Here is a 22,969-nt window from a genome sequence, read left to right as displayed (position 1 = left end):
CTAGAACACCTCACAGTGGGAATTACATTCCAACGTGAATTCTGGTGGGGCATTCCAACTGCAGCAGCATCTCTAAGAGCACTTCAATATTTTTTTTCACTTAAATTTTTTAAAACATAAAATTAACCATCACACCTAAAAGAAAGCACTACTGAATACATTAATCTGTTTTCTTCTACCTAAAAGTTTTGCTGCTCCTAAGGAAGAGAATGCAGTGGTTCTCTGTAAAAATATAACAGTCAAATTTATTAACCAAAATATAACCTTTAATAGAAAATAAGACTAGCTGCACGCTCTACAGTGGTAAAGTATTTTGAACATCTTACAGATAGTATACACACGAACAGGGACTGTACTTCACTATTTTTGATTGCCACTCAATAAATCCAAACAATAAATATAATTATTTCTACACCCAATAACGAGCATTGATTCCCAGACGACAGGAGAAGAGAAGACTTCCCCAGGAAGTTCGTACGCACGTCGTAATTGCCCGCTCTCAGACCCCAGGACCCACAGTTTCCCGTCAGTAGATGCTGCTGCCAGCAACACTTCACCGTCACGACCGTGGCTCTGGAAAGCAAATGGTGTCGCGTACACCCTTGAAGTGGTTTCAAATTTCCACCGCAGGTGACCTTTCATGTCACAGCAGTAGATAAAACGGTCATGGGAACCAAAAAATATTTCTTGCTCTGACGCTGAGGTGCATGGGGAAGAAAAGATTGGTCCACCGGTAGAGAACTGCCAAACCTATAAGGGAAATTAAAGAAAAAACAATTCACTCAGCTCATTGCAACAATTCTCTTTTATATTTTAGTTCTATAAGGCTTCTTAATACAAATCTAAGAGATGTGGGCTAGCTGAGTGGTAACTACACCGACAGCGAACAATGGCTTCTGGACAACTGGTGTAGGTCAGAGGTGGGGTGCTTGCCCAGCACGTGCAAGGCCTTGAGTTCAAGTCTCTAATATCACAAAACATTAAAAAGAAAAAAAAAAAAGGAAAAAATGACTGATTGTGAAAAGTAGTTCCTTTACACTAGACTTCTATCCCCGTGGTACAGTCCAGGGAAACACGCTGGAGCATTACAACTACATGATTGCTTGTTATGTACAATATTATGAACTAGAATTAATTGTGAGCCCTTTCAGGACTTGTTGGTATGTTCAGAGACACAATGATTAAAGAGAAAACCGCACTGACTTTTCAAAGTACCTCACTGAAATCGGTGTCTTACCCTCTTCTCCACACGATGTGAGAAGGAAGCAGTGGGCTAAATGAACAACTTATGTGCAGTAACTTAAATGAGTAGTGTGAAGAAAGAAGCTGTGAGTTGTGAGTCTGCCCTGTGGGTATATACTGTTTACTTATTCCAGAGCTCCTATACAGACGAACCTGCTGGCCACTCTGGAAGCAGAGGCGCACGCGGGGGCGGGGGAAGACCTGCCTCTGCGGTAGTGCTTACAGACGCAGTCACAGCAGCCGGGCAAGGGGACGGGGCACACGCACAGAATGTGACTCAGAATCTCAGCTCTACCCCTGACTTGCACAAAGTCCCTTCCACTTTCCCACGGCTTATCCAATTTAAAAAGAAAAGGAGTCACAGCATGTGCCCTGCGCCTCTTCTTGCTCTTCAGGAATCTTAAGATAAAAACATACTCAAACCATCTTGTAAATAAAAAATATTAAGATAAGATTTCAACACAAAATAGTTACTGCACAGAGCAAAAGCACTGCCGGGCTATGAATGGTGAACGTACAATAAAAAGGCTCCAGAATCAAGCCTGACCATTCGTGGGCTGGTTCTGCGGGAGCCAGGGCTCCCAGCCCGCACGATGATCCCCCAAAGAGCCTGCAGCAGCAGCTGTCCTGACATGACAGCCACGGAGGGCGGCTTACAGAAGTGGGGACTGTGTCGCTAAGGAAAGCGCTAATTCAAGCCAGCAGAAGCCCACCCTGTTCGTTATAAAGTTGAGGAACGGGGCCTCGGCACGAGGGAACGTTGGTGGCACAACGGATTTTGGTTTCCGTATTAAAATGTAGGGGCTTCCTCCCGCTTAAAACAACTTCATTAGTACTTGTGTGCAGCACCTGGGACGACGTTCGCTGTGGGAGACATGAACGTGCACAGCACTCTCGTTCTTCACCCCCTTCCCCACTTCCTGAAACTTTCTTTTGCCAGCATCAGATTTATTTTATAAGTCTTTACCAAGTTAACTATCGACAGATTAACAGCCAGACTAACAGGCCAAAAGATATATAAAACACAGAAAGCAATTATACTAAATAGAGGTACACTTTTAGAAACACTGGCCATGCCTTCCAACCTCTATAACTCCCACAGAAGGTATCACAGGACTAGGGAAACACTGCCAAGATTTTAAAAAGCAGGATAAGGCGAAGGCAAAAGTGTAACAATGCCTGGACAAAAATCTCAAACCCACCACATTATTCGAACAGTAAGAGATCCATGATTTGAAAAACAATGATTAGTCCCAGTACAGAAAGCTGAATAATGAGGTCTGAAATTTTATCTCACCATCCATCACCTACTCTGCCTTTAAGAAAGGTATGTAAAGCTGGGTATGGCAGCGCGGGCCAGTAAACCCTGTAATCCCAGCACTCAAGAGGATCGCCGTAGGAGAAGAAAGATGTGTAGAACAGAACCAAACCTTTACCTGCTCTCCCGAGTGAGTAAAGCAGAGTACATTCCCATCGACACAGCCAATACAAACATACTGTCGGCAGCACCGTGGGGAAGAGAAGAGAGGTTTTCCACAGCAGTGTTTCCAAACTGTGCTCCCAGTAGCCTGCCATGGGCGAAAAACAATACACAGCATTTAAAAATATGCCACTAGTCAACTGTCATTTTAAAAACAATCTCACAAATCTCCCAGAGCGGAGGTAGAACATCAGAAACTGCCAGTGGCAGGTTGACATTAAACAGAGCTAGCATATGTAGAACCAGGCATTTAATTCATCAGTGCTGTTTATGAGAGCTAGGATGAAAACCTCCAAAATGAAAAAGGCAAATAACTAATACATAAGACCTAGAAGAAAGACGATTAGGGCCAGGATACAGCTCTGCAGCACAGCACCTGCCTGGCAAGCACAAGGTACTGAGTTTAATTCCTGGTACCAAAAAAAAAAAAAAAGAAAAAAATTAAAAGAATTAAATGTGAAAAAGTAAGATCTATCCTTACAATGCACATAAGGTCTTAATACGACTATAAAATTCAATCTAAAAATTTTAAAGACAGGTTAAAAAACATACACACAAACTCAGCTTTTCTCATCTTTCCAGACTTAATGGTGATCACTTGTAATGAATTCTACCTAATCGAAAACTGCTCAGCCGGGTGTGGTGGCGCATGCCTGTAATCCCAGCACTCGGGAGGCTGATGCAGGAGGACTGTTGTGAGTTCGAGACCAGCCTGGGCTACAAAGTGACTTCAAAGCTAGCTTGAACTGCACAGGGAGACCCTGTCTCAAAAAATACCAAAAACAAAAAAAACAAAACAGTAACAAAAAGAAAACTGTTCAAACATTCCAAATCCAAAGCAAAAATAAAGCTAAGAAGAGAAGTAGTAAAATCAATACAATAATTCTATGCCTACAGGGTTTACAGCCAGTAAGAGACCTCCCAGGGTGGCACAATACAAACGATGTGGATTCAGGCTCAAAAAAGGAGAAGAAAAGACAGTTCCTTCACACTGTAACTTCCAAATACACTTCTTTTCCTGCAAATACAAATAAAAGTTAATTGGGTTTTTGCTGTGGATAACAAATCCATGCTTCCTCCATAGAGAATTTTAACTTTACTATTCAATACATACCCACTGGAAAGAACCAAGTTAGTAGTAAGACAAAGGACAAAAAAAAAAAAAAAAGAGGACAAAACTCAGAGATCTTCACTGTTAAAGTTTTAGCATTTTATCTTTTACTTTTTTGGGGGGTATGTGTGTCAGTTTAATACTGTTGAAATAGAAAAAAAATACTGTTGAAACCACTATCAGTGTCCAGTTTGGGATCATGTTTTTCTCAGTTATTTCATAAAATAACTTTAACATAATGTCAATATACAATATCCCTTAGAAATATAAAATAACTGATTTTTCTACCAGATCACTGAAAATCATCTGGAACCAACGATTACCCAAACTATTTTCAGTGACCAGGTAGAGATCGGTGGGTATTATAAATGGCTTGGAAATAGACATCTTGCTGAATGTGTTTGTCTGTGTTTCTGATTATTCTGCCAGGATAGAATCCTAGAAGAGATTTTACAGCATGAAAGAGAATGAAATAGTTACCGATGGCCGAACTGTTTTCCTTAGAGGCCTCAGCAGTTACACCCTCCTCCTGCTCTCACCAGGGTTCGGCGTTACCATCCCCACAATTTCCTCATCTATTTGTTTCTCTATCTCATAGTTTTAAATTTTCATTCCTTTGATTGTTAGGGGTATGAAACATTTACATACATTTCTTAACCATGTCTTCTTAGGGTCTTGTGTTTATGTCCCTTGTTTATTTTTATACCTGAGTCTTTGTATTTACCTTATTTGTATTTGTTCTTTATTTTCATTTATATTCTGAAATACTAATAGTATTCTTAAGTGTAAATGAACTTGGACTTTTTTAGTTACTGCCAAATTTTTCCCAGCTTGTTTCTTTTAATTTTAGAGTCCTTACATACATTTTTATATTTTCATGTACCCAGATCTTAAAGTATCTTACTAGTATTTTTTGTGACTTTTGTTGTTGTTAGAATAATAATTCTGAGTTCCTTAGTGTTGAAAAGTTATTTGTGGTAAATTTAGTAACTTCATTCACCACTTCTTCCCGAGTGCCGGCGCTGGCAGCAGTCACGGGTTCCCAGTGCCCGGCAGTTTCTCACCCTTCTATGCTTACGATCTGAGAGTGACAAGTGAATTCTTACGTAAATATCTAACGCATACACGTGCTGGTCATGAGATCCAACGTAAACGAGTCCTGTGGCCGGATCTGCGGTTGCTGAGCTTTTGACGGTGTCCTCGGTAGGAAACACCCAGTGTGTTTCTCCACTATTACTTTTCAGAACATAAACTAATCCATCATAACAGCCTAGAGAGAAACAAAATATAACAGATGGGATTGAGATTAAGTCCCTAGAACATAACCGCGCAGCCTCAATCATGACAGTTTACATTCAACGCACTGCATGCCTCACACTCACTCATCTGACTTAATTTTCAGCAATGTAAATCAGAAACTGAACAGTCGTCACCTGGCTTAAATTCCTTTCAGTGAGTCACTTTCATTTTTACAAGTACTGTACTCGGAAGTGCCTCCAGGAAAAACAAAGCAGACTGTGGAGACAGTACTTGATGGAGCTCACGGTAGCTGTTCCTGGGCAGGCTGCGAAGCGTCGCTGAGCCTCAGATTGTCCTGCAGAACGTGGATTCACCTACTTCAAGGGTCACCATACCAATGACTACAGCAACTACTGCAATACAATGTGGACAGATGCCCACAGCACAGCAGGCGTTGAAGAAACGCTGACGATGACAGTGCTCCTTGATCATTTACTCTAGGTCAGGCGCTTTTCTAAGGGATTTTTTTTTTTTGAGACAAGGTCTGTGTAGTCCAGGGTGATCTTGAATCTGTAACCCAGTATGGCCTCAAATTCATGACTCTCCTGCCTCAGCCTCCTGAATGCTAGGATTACGGGGATGCACCACCATGCAGTGTTCCCTTAAGTGTTCTGCATCTATTAGTTCATTTAATCCTCACAGTGAAACAAATGCTAATATACGCATATGTTACTGATGAGACAGAAACACAGAGGTTAAGCTCCTACAGCAGAATTACAAAATTAATATACGGCAGAGCCAGGCTTGGTAGCACATGCCCATAATCCCTGCACTCTGGGAAGTTGAGGCAGGAGGACTGCAAGTTTGAGCCCACCCGGAGAAACTTAGCTGTTTAGGGAGACCCTGTCTCAAAATGAAAAAAACAAAAAGGGCTGGGAATGTAGCTCAGTGCAAAGGCCCTGGGTTCAATCCCCAGTACTGGGGGAAAAAAAGGACAGAGCCAGGACTTAAATCTGAGACGTCAAGCTCTGGAGGTATGTTCTTCACTGCACTCAGCTGCTTTTCCCAAAGTGCTGCCCTGTAAGTCAAAAAGCCTAGTTGGAAGGAATGATCGAAACCTACAAAGTGAAGGTCCTCTTGTCCCCTGGAAAAAAAATCACAGGAAGCAGGGTCTGAGAATGGCTATTTAGGGCAACTGTATTCGCCTCCACTCTCTAAGTGGCTCTGCCCGTGCCCATCACACTGAGATTCTAGTAGATCCCAGCTAGGATTGCACGAGCAGGGAAATACACTGCTGAGCACCTAGTGTGAAAAGTTTTACTGAACAGATTCCAGGGGCACAGAAAGTGAGCTTACGGAAAACTTAGTAGTAAGAGTGCTAATTCGGCAGAGACACTAGCCCGGGACTCAGCACTCCTAAGCATAACCACGTAATGAGCACGAGCTGCGGCTTGCAGCGCACGCTTCCTCGCGCCCTGCACGCGTGAGGTCCCAGCACTGAGGGAGGCGAAGGCAGGAGGGCAAGGAAGGTTCACTCCAGGAGCTTAGCGAAGGCTTTTTGCAAAATAAAAAATGAAAAGGGCTTGGAATCCTAGCTCAGTGGTAGAATGCCCCCAGCTTCAATCCCCACTGCCAAAGGAGGAAAAAAAATAGAAGGGAGTGCCTGAAAATGTTTTAATGGACTCATCAGCAGTTATCTCACCTAGCCCTCCTAAAATCTCTGACGATGTTGGTAGTTTTACAGCAGGTCCGCAAATTCTTTGCTGCTGCTGTCCTTATCCCCTCCTCTCCAATGCCTACTAGACCGAGTAAAAGAACGAAGCAGAAATGAAGGTGCGCAAGTCAAGAGCCCAGGGCATCACCGTGCTCCTCCTCCCGCCCTCCTGGGTCACCCACCTCCTGTGAGGGCACGGTGGCGGCCCGCGCAGAGGCTCCGGTGGCAAAGCCCGAAGACTCTTGCCAAGAACCAGCCGTGAACTGAGACCTTCTGTTAACAGTGCTGTGACTGAGCCATCCTGGAAACCAAATTTTCCAGGCCAAGGAAAGCCTTCACCTGCTACAGAAGCATGTGGCCCCGAGCAGAACGGCCAGCCAAGCGGCTCCTGCTCAGAAACTGAGACGGCAAGGGCGCTGTCCTGGGTCATGAGGTTCTGGGATACCGTGATACAGCCAAATGTGTTTGTTTCCACTCTTTTGAGGAAACTGGAAAAAATCTAGCAGCTTCACAAAGGTCACAAGGTTTCACAAACATCGCAAAGCTTGTGAGAACTACGAAGCTAGTGCTCTGACCTCAAGGCCCACAGTTAATCAAAACCGAGTGAACTATTACTCTTCGACAGCAACCAAAACCACCACACAGAGGCGTCTCTTCAAATTTCACTTGGTCCTACCAGCATTTCTGTGGTAATTCAGTTAAACTCTGCAGGCCTCAAATACAGACACTTACCCACTACAATAAAGTTTCCGCACACAGAAACACATGCTGACGACTCAATTCGATCCCCCAAAGTCTGTTCCCATTTCACCTTCCCGGAGCGTAACTCGACCGCCTTCATCCTGCGGGAGTGGGAGCCGACGTACACAGTTGCAGACGAATTGTCACCGGCCGGTATCACAACCAGAGGGGAGGCGTCGACACACTTGCCTGTGTCCGACCTCCACCTCACACGTAACTCCATTTTCGCAGCCTCTGTAACAGGGCTTCCCTCCGCAGGAACTTCTGCGGCACAGGGAGGACCTTTTGACTGCCCAGTGAGCGCTGAAGGATTTAAGCTTCTCACGTGTTTAATGTTGGTCTGTGAAATTAAGTCAGCACAGGCTAAAGGACAATGTCCTAACTCAGTAGCATTCACAGACAGAATCTGACTCCCTCTGCTGAGTGCGATGAAAGCTTTTCTCTCTTTGTAACCGGAAGGCAAGGCGGACTGCTGACGTAAGGACTCTCCGCTGGCTGCCTCTGCCTCTTGGTCAGTGTCGCTGAGCTTCCTTTTGGCAGCGCTCGTCCTGGTGAACGTACCGTCTTCAACTGCAAACACTGTGTGAAGGGTGTAACTGAAAATCTCTGACATGGAACTGCTGAGAATGACCTCCAGCAGCCCAGGTACCGGTGTACCAACAAGCCGCTCGATCTCACCGAGAAGCCGCACGGCCCTCAGGGAATCTCCGCCACTGCTTAAGAAAAGTGACTCCTCAGGAACCTTCAGATCTTCTGGGAGGCTCAGGATAGACTACAGACAGAGAAGGGAGAGATTCTGTCAAGGCCCCAAACCAAATTAATATACAGAGCTGAGGGTATGTAATTAAAGATACAGGCATTAAGAAAACACGACAGGCCTGGGCATACAGCTGAGAGGTAAAGCATGGCCTAGATGTGCAAACCCTGAGTTTGCACTATAAAAATAATAACAATCAAAACCATTTTCTTTACACTCGTACTATAATGGATCATCACTATGCTACCAATTTTATCATCAACTTCTTTTGAAAGTGCAAAACATATGTCCCTTTAGAGCTGCTTTTCTACCTAGAAAACAAGGAATGGGGTTACAGAAACATCTGATTTACTAATTATACAGCCCACAAGATACTAACAGCTGATACTGCTGTAATATAGAAATATTTATCATTATCTACTTCATGTAAATAAAAATTACAGGAATCTAAAATTTTGTCTTGATATTCTCTACTTTTATAGACAAAACTAAACAAATACATCCTCATTTCAAAAACTCTTTAGAAAAGAAAAACCCACATTTTAAGGAAAATTGTTGAACTATTGAGACACATATACAAAAAAAATTTGCCCTAAGCAGAAACAAGTATGTTGCCACCGGAAGCTCTCCTGTAACGGGTACCGGATTACAGCAGCAAAGCGGGTCGGTCGGTCGGTCGGTCGCGCGGCCCCGACAGCAGTACCGCCACCCTCACCGCCCCTCTCCGGGAAGGCCGTCAGGACAGCCTTTGCCCACTGTGCCTTCTTTGTTTTTTGTTTTTTGTTTTTTTTTTTTCCTCCGGTACCAGGAACTGAACTCACGACCTTGCGCTTGCCAGGCAGGCGCTTTGCCGCTGAGCTAAATCCCCAGCCCCCCACTGTGCCTTCTTATGAGTGCACGTTTGCGGTACGCAGCGAGCTCGCTCACGGTGGGCAGCGGCACACTAGATCTCACCGCACTCCTTCACTTCCGTTACTCTTCCCGCCTTCCCCTCTCCTCCCACCTCTGCCTTTTCCCCTCTCCCCTAAACTATGCTTATGACTCCCTCAAAGAAATAAATTCCTCTGCTAGGGGCTTAATCTAATATTAGCTTAATCTAGTTTAAAGAGAATCTAACCTTTATTTCAATACAAACTAAATGAAAGAAGCAATACCACCTGATACCTGGGCAGCAGTAATGTTCTTAGCAGATTTATTAAGGCTCCAGCATTCCTTCAAATGAACTCTTTATAAAAATACATTTTTATTTGAAAAGTTGTACCTTCCACAAACACTGTAATTTTTCCCAAAGATCCTCTTTTCCATCGAGCTTATTCTGTGTCAAGTTTACATAATCTAAATAGATCTTGTTTAACTCAGAGACATCAACTTTGCCTTGAAGGAGAAAGAACAAGTGTTTTAAAATAACATCTAAAGTTTCAGCACAAAGCCTTTATATTTTCATCAGTCACACACTCTTCATCACTCACACACACTCTTCACTGTAAAGCTTAGAGATCATATAGAACATTTCGTCACAGATAATTCTGAAGAAAAAAATCCATTGCTACCAAGAATGCAGTAAAAAAATCCAAAGCTATCAAGAGCGCAGTACTAGAGAAGAGGAACGAAGGAGCTAGTGTTTAACTAATATAAAGAGCTAAAGAAATGATCATTTGGCCGGGCGTGGTGGTGCACGCCTGTAATCCCAGCACTTAGGAAGCTAAGGCAGAGGGATCACTGCGAGGTCGAGGCCAGCCTGGGCTACACAGTGAGTTCAAAGCTACCCTGGACTACACAGCGAGACCCCGTCTCAAAAACAAAAAAAACAAAAACAAAAACAAAACCCAAAATTCATGTTAAACTGTGCAATTATGGTTAACAGCACAATTATTATGTTCTGAGGTATATTTTAAATAAAAATGAAATTGGGAAGGCAATATAATATGGTGGCTAAGTATATTTTTTGAAGCTAAACAGTATCAGGCAGAATTTCAGCTCTACCATGGTGACAGCTAATTTTATGTGTCAACTTAAGTGGTCCATGATAACCAGATTAGACGCTGTTTCTGGGTTCGTCTTGGAAGGGACTTCAGGTGAGAGGGGCATACGGCTCCGTGGGCTCAGGACAGACTGTCCTCCCGGAGCGGCTGGGAATCATCCAATGCCAAGGGCGCCAACAGACAAATGCCAGAGGGAGGGGAATTCACCCTTTCCCTGCCTCACAGTCTCTGAGCTGGCACAGCTCCCGTCGCTGCTGGGATTCCCGTCACTGCTGCCCAGGACACTCCGCTGAATGACACCAGCATTGTGTCTTTCCTGGCCTCTCGCTTGCGGATGGCATGGGACGTCTCAGCCTCAGCAACTGCGTGAGCACAACGTTCCTCGCCTTTGTATATGTCTATCTAAGTATCAGTTCTGTTTCTCTGGAGAGCCCTAACTAATAAAACCTCTAATTAGCAAAGTGATTTTGAGAAAATTACCTATCTGTTTAAGTCTTACTTTCCTCATCTGTATGTGAGAATAATATACCTATCCAGAGTATTTGCTGACGATTAAAGGAGTTAATTATACAAAGCATTTAAAAGAGGGTCTACTGCAATCAACGCTTACACCCTTTATAATAATAAAGACCCATGTGGCCACTAAACTAGTTATAAACACAATCAGCAACATCTGGCACTAAATATATATGCTTGAAATTATTTTACCATGAGACGTAAATGGCAGAGTATCAATCAACACAAGCTCATCCGGGATGGCGTGATTTGGAAGACGTTCCTGCAGCTCTTTAAAGATGCGATCTTTTACTATGTCATCTCTGGACACTATGAAGAGAATTAATTTTTCCTGATTATACCACGTAACTGCACAAGACTCCACTTGCTGAAGTTCTTCAGCAACCTATAAGAGATTACCCCAATTTGCAAATGAGGATATTTAAAAATGAACTTTCCAAATGCTCCAGTTTGCTATGCATAAAATCAGTATAGCTAATTTAAATTTTGGTATACACTAGATAAATTTTGGTATACACTAGCAAAAATTATTTGCTACCATTACTAGCACACAGGATTCTTAATATTTTTGGAAAAAAAAATCCTAAAGCAAATAAAACAAATTATTTGCATAGATCTCAATATTCATTTTGTTACTTATTTAAAAAGCAAACAAATCTTCATGCTAGGAGTAAAGCACACGGAGTTATACATACCTCTGACTGTAATTCATCACTAATACAAAAGCTTTAGTTGTAATTAATACAGATGAGGATCTGGCACAGAAGTTTCATGGTAGCTGCCTCTAGTTCTATATACACTAACAGGTACTTAATATCTAAACAGCTCTACCTGTTGAACAAGTTCGACGTTCAGACGTTTGCCGTGACGTTTGATCTGACCGTCTTTCCGCCCCAGGAAAAGCATCTCTCCACCTTTTACCATCACGAAGTCTCCCGTGGCTCGCATTGTGCCCAGGGGCACTGTCACTTCGTCATCAAGAAAACACACTCTGTCTCTGCCACCTTCCCAAGGTACAAACACTGATGTTAACTTTAAAACAGGAGCATACATTAAAAACCATCAAATCAAGAACATCTCCAAAATTTCAGTTACCAAGTTTCAAAATCTGAAGATAGGGGATTTCGCTTTTAAATGATACTGGATAAAATCAGACAGTAACTCCAATAAATAAGAAATAAAATAAAATTTATTATTTAAAATGTGTGATTTCTTCAAATTCTTAGAATACTGATTAAATATAATTTTGTCTATACATATAAAGCTGCACACTAGTTTCTAAATTACTTTTACTAGAGTACTGACATTATATATGAAATAATTACAGTAACAATATTTCACGGCTATGAGACCGATTAAAAATTATCACTGAAAAGCATACTAGACAAAAAAATGAGGAAAATGATAAACACATCCATTTTTTCCCTTAAAAGTAGATATCCCAAATCAACAGATGTGAGACCACCTAAAAATACTTGGCCACTGCCTTCTTGAATTGTGACACCATCTGCATCTCTGACTTCAACCACAGTTCCAAGCAGCGGAAGCCCCAGCTGCACGGGCGATTCACATCTATGAAAAACACAACCAAAGCTGACTTAAAATTTTATGCTGGCATGAAGTATTTCTTGCTGTATTTAAACCATACTGTACCAAAGGAAGGAGGTGGTTGTTATGGTATAACTCAAAGACTGCCAACTAGAAAAGGTTTGGTAAAAAGACTATCATATGTTTTTCTTTATGATTTAGTATCAAAAGCTTCTAGCAAGATCTTAGCACCAGTTATAATAAGAAAGGTTCAGACTTCCATCTTCAAAGACTAGATAAAACAGTGTTTCCTAAATTATGACATCAGTGCCTGCACAACTCTGTGAGGTGGATGCAGAGCTCAGTAGCAGAGTGCGTGCCAGCCCGCAGGGCCCTGGTTCAATCCCCAGCAGCCCCACATCCCACCAAACAAACCAAAGCAAAAACAGCCCACTGTTAATATTAAGATCCTAGAGACACATAATCTTTCCCTCTGTACTTACTTCAAAGTAGAGTCAAGAATCTCCTCGGGAATCTTGTAAAAGGTTGCCCAGCTTGAAACCTCTGTGATACCGTAAATATTAAATATCTGTGTTTTATTTCCTTTTTCTATCCAGCTTCTGAGGACGGTCAGCGATGGGAAGGGCTCCCCACCAAGGGCTAGCACTCGAAGAGAAGTACTGGCTGATAAAACTGCCGACTTGACAAGCTGAGGCCCAAATCTCCTCAGCAATGTTGGTGTTGCCTACGGGGACATTAAAAAATTCACTTCTTTCCCCTCGTTTCTTAAAAAAGTAAACACTGTAACAATATGCTCAAAGCTTTATACTGGAGGCCAGATGGGAAGCAAGGCTGTGTGTATCAAATGGCAAAACATATTTGGAAAACCACTAAGGTAAACGTGATCGTTTTAATGTAGATAGAGGTAGGTTAGGGAAAAAAACAAGCAAAAATATTAGTTGTTTCATGAGATAATTTATAAGTTTAAAAGGACAAAATCTGTAAAACCAATTTATATTCTGTTTCCCGTTAGCTTTATGTACAGAAGATATATTAAAGGGTTAAAAGTATGCCTAAGCAAATGATGAAAGCTTTTAAAGGCAATTTTACTGAGGTACAACTGACACATGGTAAACTACTTTAAGTGTACATTTCAGTAAGTTTTGATATATCCATACACCAATGAAACTATCACCAGAATCCAAATACTGTGATAACAAAAATACCACAGACTGGTTAATTTATAGACAGAAACTTACTGGTCACAGTTCTGGAGCCTAGGATGTCCACGGTACGGGCAGATTCAGTGTCTAGTGAAGGCTCTGTCGGCTTCAGAGATGGTACCTTTTTTTTTTTTTTTGAGACAGGATCTCACTGTATATAGTTCAGGCTGGCCTTGATACCATATGCAGCCCGGGCTGGCCGTGAATACACGGCCAAGCTCCTGGCTCGGCTTTTCAAATGCTGGGATTACAAGTGTGCGCCCCATCCTGGCTCATAAATGGCACCTTTTTGCAACGTTTTCATGCGGAAGAAGGAACAAACAAGCTCCTTCAGGCCCAACACACTGGGAATTAGATTTTAGTATGCGAGTTCTGGATGAACACAAATGTTTAGACCACATCAATATTCACTACCCTTAAAATTACCTGTGTGCTATTGTAAACTTTCCCTCCACCAGACCCCTTGTCCAGAAAACTGATTTATGTCACTGTCAATCAGTTGGCAATTTCTAGAATTTTATATAAATGGAATAACACCACATGTGGTCTCTTCTGTTTGTTTGGTTTTTTGTTTTGTGTTTTTGAGACAAAGTCTCACTTTATAATTCAGACTGGTCTTAAACTCACTATGTAGCCCAGGCTGGCCTCAAACTCACAGATTCTCCTGCCTCAGCCTCCTGAGCGCTGGGATTACACACATGTGCCACCATCCCATGGACATGTAGTCTCTTTTGGCTTCTCTCACATACTTCGTATTCAACATATTTTACAATTTTACAGTTCACCTATGAATTGTTACTGTTATGTGTATAACAGTTTATTCCTTTTTATTACTGAATGGTATCCATTATAGATCAGGTCTGGGGCCAGGGATATAGCTCAGCAGCACAGCGCCTGCCTAGCAGCACAAAGTCATGACTTTGATTCCGGGTACCAAAAACAAAACAAAACAAAACAAAAAGCAGAAATAGATGAGGACTGGCTAGTGGATTTCCATATAAAATTTAGGACCAACCTGTCAATTTCTACAAAAGGTCTACTAGTATTTTGATAGAGATTGCATTTAATTCAATTTATAAGTCAATTTGAGGAGAACCTCAATCTTGACAATGTGAAACTTCCTATCCAGAAACAATGAAATGTCTATCTAGTTCTTTAACTTCTACCAACAATGATTTATAATTTTCAGTGGTTAAATCTTGCTTTTCTTTGAACTTATTCCTATTTTATTACTTCTACACTATTGTAAATAAATTACTTTCACTTTTAGGCGTTTAATAAATAAATATATATGAATATATATATATTCACACATAAACACAACTGAGTTTTGCATACTGAACTCACATCTTCCAAATGTGCTAGAAATGTGTTTATTAGTTCTAGTAGTCTTCCTGTTAGGCAGAAAGTTAGACATTATCAGGCCCGGAGACAGGGGCCCGGGGGAGACTTGAAAAACAAAGACGAGGTCATACTTTTTTCCTTCATCTTCGTAATTTTTAGTTACATCAAAATCCACACAAGCTCGTTTCACACCTTAGCTCAAGAGAGGGTAACCTCCTCCGAGCGTGCTGATAAGGTCCAGGTGGTACAAAGCACAGACCACAGATGGGAGGATGGAAAGCCTCAGGGACGCGGAACAAACTACACGGAAAACAAACTACACCTCTGCGGGCACAGAGGGCCTAGCAGCCAACACAGCCGTCTTCCTCGTGGACGAGCCGTGACCGAGGTAAGGGCGTCAGAGCGGCGTGCACTGGAGACTGTCCGCTGTCCCTGGCCTTCAAAGACCCGCTTCATCGTGTGAAGGAAGCCGAGCCCTCACCCGGCCCCTATGCCTGCCCCTCTGCAAGCCTGCCCCTCTGCAGTAAGCTCCACCTGTACTCTACGCGATGGCTTACACAGGAGCGGGATGACTCCCAGCGGCAGCCCTTCCTCCCGCTGCTCCCCCAGTGGGGTTCTCTGTGCACCGGGTCATGCCTTCCGCACACACGAGTTCACTTCCTCCAAGTCAGTTAATTTTAATTCCCTTCTCACCTTCTTCTTTCCTTGCTATGGTTTTGGTCTCAAGTATCGCACGCAGATGGCCCTGAAGAGCGGCTGTGGGAAGTGCCGGCCACGGGCCCCAACCTTCGAGGGCGGGCACAGCCACCCGCGGACTCCTAACCCGCAGGCACCACCGGGAGGTGGGGGAGGCTCAGAGGGCGGGGCCCACCTAAAGGAGCGGCCAGGGGGCCGACCCGGGGACGCACCCTGCCCCTGCGCGCTGGCCGCCGCGCGGGGAGCAGCTCTCCTGCACCACTCCCCAGGCCCCCACCGCAGCACAGGCCCAGACGCCTGGCCCCACGACCCACACCTCCGAGCCGCGAGCCGCTGCAGTCCCCCGTACAGCCCTTCTCCGGCGCACAGCGCCTGCCTGGCAGGCGCCAGGTCGTGAGTTTCACTCCTGGTACAAAAATGTTATTCTCAGATACTCCGTCACAGCGACAAGGGCCGGCAAACACACCCTTATCGCGCCGACGAGCATGCCAGAGCAGTGTGGAGAAGTAATAAAACAAAAAATCCTGCCCTGTTGCCGACGTTAGTGTACAAACGGTCAGCGTTTCATCAAGAATGACGTTAACTACAGTTTTTTATGGGTGCCCTTTTTCAATCCGGAGAAGATCTTCCCATTCAAAGTCTGACGACAGTCTTTCTGTAAACCATGAATAATATAAATGTGTGCCCTTTGTACAACGTTCCTTCTGACCTACACATCGTCAGTAGATTTTTGGGTGCTAAAGCAAACATACATTCCTGGGATAAATCCTACCTGGTCACTTTTTATAAGGATGAAAACCATGCTGCCTAAAAAAAGTCAAAAATACCTAATTTTGTTTTAGAAAATTAGAAACTTATTATCCCTCCTGCATCTAAAACCCCAAGCCCCAGGTCAGTGATGGCGAACCTTTTAGAGTTTGCAATGATCCGAACAGCCCACTGCGGCACGGTGCCATAGGTTCGCCACCACTGCTCCAGGTAACTAACGTAAGAAGCGAGGCCTCTGGCAGGTGACTGGTCACCAGGGAGAGCCTCATGAGGGATGCCCTATGGAAGCCGCCCAAGAGAAAGCCCTTGCTCCCCGACCCCGGAGTGCCCAGGGGAGACTGTGGCCCATAGTCAGTGAGGGTGCCCTCACCTGATACTTACCTGCTGAGCCTTGATCTCAGACGTCTTAGACTCCAGAACTGTGAGTAGACAAGCTGCTCAGTGTATGGGACTGTGCTGCCGCAGTCTGCACGGACTGAGATACACACAAACTAGGAGCTATCCTTTACTATCTCATTTAATTCTTACTCTTACATCAAATAAATGTTATCTCCAGCCACAGCTAAAACCTGAGGCTCACAGCGGTTCAACTCTTAGCTAAAACATCTACATATCACAATAGATATATAATTTTGTTTTCTCTTTAGCCATTTAAAATATATTAAGACTTGTGTATCATATACTTGCAAATACACATCTCAAATACGTTTTAAATGTTTCTATAGCTTAATGTAAGTCTGCTAATGTAAAAATTTAAAAATCACTCAATTATAATTTACTTATACTAGCACTGAGAAATGCAAAACACTTACATTTAAGATAAAAAGACATTGCAATAGCATATCCCAACAGATCTGAGTGAAAGTCAAGTTCCTCCAGCTGTTACAACATGAACAAAGCACATAATTTTCTTTTTTTTTTCTTTTGTTTTGTTTTTGTTTTTGTTTTTCTCTGGTACCGGGAACCGAACTCACGTCCTTGCGCTTGCCAGGCAGGCGCTTTTGCCGCTGAGCTAAATCCCCAGCCCCAGCACATAATTTTCTAGGAAGAATTATTTTTTCATTTTAAAATAAACATGTAATAATGTGAAAGGTCAGCCTTTGGTAATCTAACTAGATAATCGCTAATACATTGCAAAGAACTGTAAGAATATAAAGTATTCTCTAAAACATTTGAAATATTCAGCAGTTGCACAAAACATTTCATTTGCTCCTAAAACATACCTGCAGCACTGTCACTCTGTGATGGGTAAAGAGAACAGGAGCTAGTTTCGATGGGAGCACCTTGACAGACGTCGGTACAATAAGCAGAGAGGCACCACTCGATAAAGCAACGAATATTTCCACAACAGAAGGGTCAAAGGTCAGGGGTGAAGCCAGAAATAAAACATCTTCTGGTGTAATGTCAAAAAGTTCCCTAAGGCAAAGCAGAATGTAGTTACAAGAAATGTCTGTCCAAGGACACCTGTAATCCCATTTACAAGGCTGAGGCAAGAGGATCTAAGGTGGAAGCAGGCCTGGGCAAACTCAGTGAGACCCTGCCTCAAAATGAAGTAACAAAAAGAGACAAAGCTCAATATTCCCAAGGTTCAATGTCCAGTACTGAAAAAAAGGTTCAACATTGGGTAGACACAGACCCTAAGACTGTAGTCCAATTTTCCAATGTTTCTACATTTTATTCTCCTTTTAAATTAACCATGCTGGGCATGGTCGAGCATGCCTGTAGTTCCAGCACACAGGAAGCTGAGGCAGGAGGATTGCCATAAGTTTGAGGATAGCTCAAAAAAGCAAAACAACAGTAACAATATAATAATAATAAAAACAACAACACAGTGCTATTAATTCTGAAAGTCCTCTTTATAAAAGAACCTAAAGCAACACTTGTTGTGTAGGTGTGATACTAGAGATTCAATCTAGAACCTTCACATTGAGCTATCTTCCCAGCCCTTTTGTATTCTTTATTTCGAGACACAGGCTCACTAAACTGCTAAATTGCCCAAGCTAGGCTCAAACTCGTGACCCCCCTAACGCTGCCTCCCAGAACGCCGGGATTACAGGCGTTGCCACCACACCTGGCCACTGTAGGTCACCTTCAGTCCCTTTTAATAGCCATTTACTATCAACCCGTGTACAGAGTGACCAAAATATCAATCAATGTTTAAACCCTTAAAATTTAATACAGGAAATGATGCACTGCCATCAATCACCTTGAAAATCCTCCCCTCACTTTATTGGTTTTTTTTTTTGGTACTGGGAATCAAACTCAGGACCTCGCGCTTGCTAGGCAGGCACTTGTGCCGCTGAGCTACATCCGGGCCCCTCCCCTCACTTTAAACACACCTGTCCTGCTCGCTCCCTCAGTGCTTTTGCTGTCTTCTGCTACCATGAACTGTTGCCCTCTGCCACGTGCCACCCTGCCTTGGAGCCCACCAATTATGGAGTAAAACCTCCACAAAGTGTGAGCTAGATAAACCTTTCCCCTTTTAAAACAACAACAAGAAAACCCCCACAGCTATCCTATCGTTCTTCCCACCTCCTGTGGTTCTGGAATCCTCTTTTGCATCTGCAAGGAATGATATAAACACGGTGATGCTGCAGCCCAGCCCATCCGACAGAAACGCAGGCTGTGACAACATGATCTACTTTACTCCCTGGGCACGGCACCGTGCACCTCTGGCTCCTCCCCAAAATCAAAACGACTACGAAAGGTAAACATTTTCAATTCAGGCTATGGAAACAGCCATGTTAGTCAACTAAAGAGCCTCGCTAAAAAGGACTCCAGAAAGTAGCAGGAACGACGGGTGTGTGCAAGGCGAAAGGGGTATTCTGAAGGGGATTAATGGCAGTGTGTCTTTTATTGTAACGCAAGTTTTAAAATTTAAACATGCATCATATCTGTCCATCTAACATCCTCATGACGGCTAGATAAAACTCATGGGACGTAGCTAAGCCTGACAGACCTGCAGCCTGCACCAAGCTAAAGCTGAGAATGTGATACGGATGTCTGAATCCTGTAAAACCGATTCCCCTCCTGACAGATACCAGTTGATTCCTACAGAAGAGATTTCCCGCCTTGCAGTCACCCACCTACCTGATGACCCATGTATTTTGTGAACACACTGGTGCCTGACCTCCCCTTGTTCTGTGACAAAAGAAGCTCGTGAACCTCTTCCGCGGCAGCATTCATTCAGAGTAGCCTGGAACCAAACCCTAGACCACAGTCACTCATGTTGCTCAGAATCAGCACTTTCTTACTTCCTCTGAAAAAGGATCGTTACTTTTCAGCAGCAGTGTCTCAGGAAAGGTACTCACTGTAAGCGGGGCATGGTGGTGCATACCACTCCCAGCTGGACTTGAACTTGTGATTGTCCTACCTAAACCCCCGAAGCGCTGAGATTACCAGTACATACCACCTGACCAAATAAGTACCTTTTGTGAATTCTAAAATATAATTTTTTAAAGACTTTAAAATTGTACCTTTGCCAATTTAATAACATGAAAATAGAAAAGATATTCTAAAAATGTGGTTTTAAAAATATCAATTAAGCCAGGTGTGGTGGCACATGCCTGAAATCCCAGCACTTGGGAGGCTGAGGCAGAAGAATCATTGTTAAGTTCGAGACCAGCCTGGGCTACAAAGTGAGCTCAAGCCTAGCTTGAACTGCATAGCAAGACCCTGTCTCAAAAAGACAGAAGAAAAAAAAAAAAAGAAAGGAAGAAATCAGTTTTAAAAAAGTCAATTGAACCCAGTATGGTGGTATATACTAGTAATCTCAGCATTTGGGATGCTGAGGCAGGGGGATTGCTATGAGTTGGAGGCCAGCCTGGGATACATAGTGAGTTCAAGCCTAATTCTAGCACTGGGGAGGTTGAGATTACTGTGAGCTCAAAGGCCAGCATGGACTACATAGCAGTCAAGATACAGCACGTTATTTGCACGTATCAGTTCCCCAGGATGAACACCACTGTTCCGTATTGCAAACCTGCATAGATTAGAAACTGTTAAAGGCAAAGTCAGTTCCAGTTATCCGACAGAGGAAGGTACTACATCTGCCTTTGTGAAACAGACGCCTCTGGTATGAACAAAACAATCCTTGCACATTTTCTCAGGTGTTTTGGGGCTCGGGATGGAACCGATGACCTTCACATTTTGCTACATCCCCAGGCCTTTTTATTTTCTATTCTGGCAAACTGCCTAGAATCTTGCCAAATTACCTATGTAGAACTTACACCCAGAATCTTCCTGCCTCAGCCTCCTACAGTGCTGGGATTACAGATGTGCATGAAACAGGTATTAATACAGTCATATATGAACCCAAGGCCTTACACATAGTAGGCGAGTGCTCTGTCGCTGAGCTGTATCCCCAGTCCAATTCTTTTGTTTGTCGCTTTGGAGACAGGGTCTCACTATGGGGTCCAGGCCGGACTTGGACTCACTATGTACCTGAGGCTGGGCTCGAACTTGTGGCCATCCTCCTGCCTCAGGCAGTCACGTGCTGAGATTACAGGGGTGCACCACCACTCCCAGCTCTTTTTATTCCTTAGAACTTTTTAATTACAATGACATAAAACTATGTGTTTCATAAGGTTCCTATCAGTCTTTGCTTCCTCCTTTGATTCTACAAATACGCTCTTCTCCTCTATGTCACTTCTACAAATTGACAGCCTCAGCCTGAGACTCCTCTTCTGCCCACATCAGGCAGCCAGGCCTCACAAGGCCACCACCTGACTGCATGTGGGGTGTGAATCTGTTAACGGCTCCCCACCCGCTCACAGGTCCAGTTCAAACTCCCAACTGGATGTTCCAGGCTCCCGCCCTCCCCTCTCGTCAGCTCTGCCCTGACACACTGCAACGGAACACACTCCTTTCTCCTACCGTGTGCCACCTCTGCCAGGAAAACCTTCTCATTAATGATCAGAAAGCAAAGATTCCAGCCCTATCATTTGTTCTGTGTTGACCTGGATGAACAGGTGAAGTCCTGCTGTGCAGAGAACTAAAGTTCAGAGAGAACTAAAAACAGACCTAATGACTGAGAGTCAACCATTTAGGAATACAACTTACAAAGAAAAATTATTTTTAAAAATTTTTTCCTCTTTAAAACAAGGTTTAAGGAACACTCAGAAGAGTGTTCGGCACTTACCGAAAATGCTGAACATTCGGTAGCACACATGCATGAGGCACTCTAACAATCTTCGGCGTCCCCGTGGTCCCGGATGTATGCAGAACATATGCCAAGCAATCCTTATGCCTCGCATCCATGTGTTCTGTTTCTCTGCTGCTGCTCTCGGAACACACACGGTCTTCTCTTCCTGTTTCACATTTCTCTTTCCCATCACTCAGCATCAAGTCCTCCTCCACATTTTTCCAGTGCAGTCTGACAAATACTAGGTCATTGTGTTCTACTGTAAGTGTATCATAGTTCAGCAACGTCTCGTGGGAAGATCTGAATTTCTATGACAGGTAGGGGACAAAGTTTGTAAGATTAACATGTTAAAAAAGTTCTTTTATACGGAGATACATGAACTATTCGTTTACTCATTCAACATGGCCTTTTGGGGACCAATGGCGCTACTTGTGATGTGCTCAGGGATAAAAAGACAAATGAGCTGTCCTTACTTTCAAATTCACCTTCAAATAGACAGACATATAAAAACGTCCCACTGCAGCTGGGCAGGCCTGCGATCTCAGCACTCTGGGAGGCTGAAGCAGAAGGGTCACAAGCCGCAGCCCCATCTGGGCAGTTTAGTGGCTCAGGTAGATTCTGTCTCAAAATATCGAGGAAACAAGCAGGGAAGAATCTCAGTGCAAAGGCCCTAGGTTCACCCCCAGCACCAAAGAACTTGATAATTAATTTAAATAAAATAAGAATTTTAAATGTACAATCGCAGTGCAACACAGTAATGTGATAACCAAGTATGCTTGAACAATTATTGGGGACAGAGGCGGGTGAACTTTACTCTGCCTAGAAGGTCAGAGACTGCTTGCTAGATAATGTGTGTATTATAAGTAGTGAATATCCAATACTGAAGTGAGCATTTCAGGCAAGCAGCTAATATGCAGCATATAATCTAGTAAGGCTGACACTGTGGAGGACACACAGATCCAAATCAGAGAAGAGAGGTGAGTTGTAATGTAGACAGAGCTGAGATGCAAATTCTCAGTTATCCTGTGCACTTAGCACAAAGGAGTTTAACGTGTAAGTGACTGGTTCCAAGTGAAGGCAGCAACATGGACCGGACTCCATTCCAACAGGACGGGTGACAAACAAGACTCTGCTGACTGAGAGCTACTTCCTCAGACTTTTCCAACAGTTCTGAATGCTGCATTAGCCTGAGCTAGTCTGCTGCAGTATGAACAACAGAAGGGCCCATGAGCCAAAAATCAACAGACAGTGTGACTTTCAGGACACGGAGCAAACCTGAGGAGACTGCCAGGGTCTGGGTGCCGTGCTCTGGTAACACAGAAGCGAGTTTGAACGAAACCACGCTAAATGCAGTCTGTACATGTCTTAAGACAGGTTCTTTTGAACACGTATGCCCTTGGAGATTGATTTTAAAAACAGTTTAAGGAAGCAATCTAAGTTTCCACATTAAAGAAATTAATATAAACAAGGAGCAGGGCATGGTGGC

At 43.4% G+C, this 22,969-nt stretch overlaps 1 protein-coding gene across 1 annotated transcript in view; it reads right to left on the bottom strand.

The window, feature by feature from the left end:
- Positions 1–244: 244 nt before the first annotated feature.
- The window catches only part of Aasdh (aminoadipate-semialdehyde dehydrogenase), a gene marked incomplete at its 5' end in the record, with an annotated part of 24,590 nt that continues 1,865 nt past the window's right edge, over positions 245–22,969 (bottom strand). Inside the window, 12 exon segments of the mRNA XM_013518497.1 lie at positions 245–750; positions 2,679–2,810; positions 3,618–3,740; positions 4,940–5,103; positions 7,519–8,299; positions 9,546–9,658; positions 10,975–11,167; positions 11,614–11,786; positions 12,248–12,354; positions 12,813–13,054; positions 17,564–17,756; positions 21,481–21,791. Of these exon segments, the coding sequence (XP_013373951.1) occupies positions 361–750; positions 2,679–2,810; positions 3,618–3,740; positions 4,940–5,103; positions 7,519–8,299; positions 9,546–9,658; positions 10,975–11,167; positions 11,614–11,786; positions 12,248–12,354; positions 12,813–13,054; positions 17,564–17,756; positions 21,481–21,791 (2,922 nt within the window).

This window comes from Chinchilla lanigera, unplaced genomic scaffold, assembly GCF_000276665.1.
Source record: "Chinchilla lanigera isolate Chin_1 unplaced genomic scaffold, ChiLan1.0 scaffold00046, whole genome shotgun sequence".
NCBI lineage: Eukaryota > Metazoa > Chordata > Mammalia > Rodentia > Chinchillidae > Chinchilla > Chinchilla lanigera.
The sequence above is the reverse complement of the archived record's forward strand: the minus strand, read 5'-3'. Positions and strand labels throughout refer to the sequence as shown.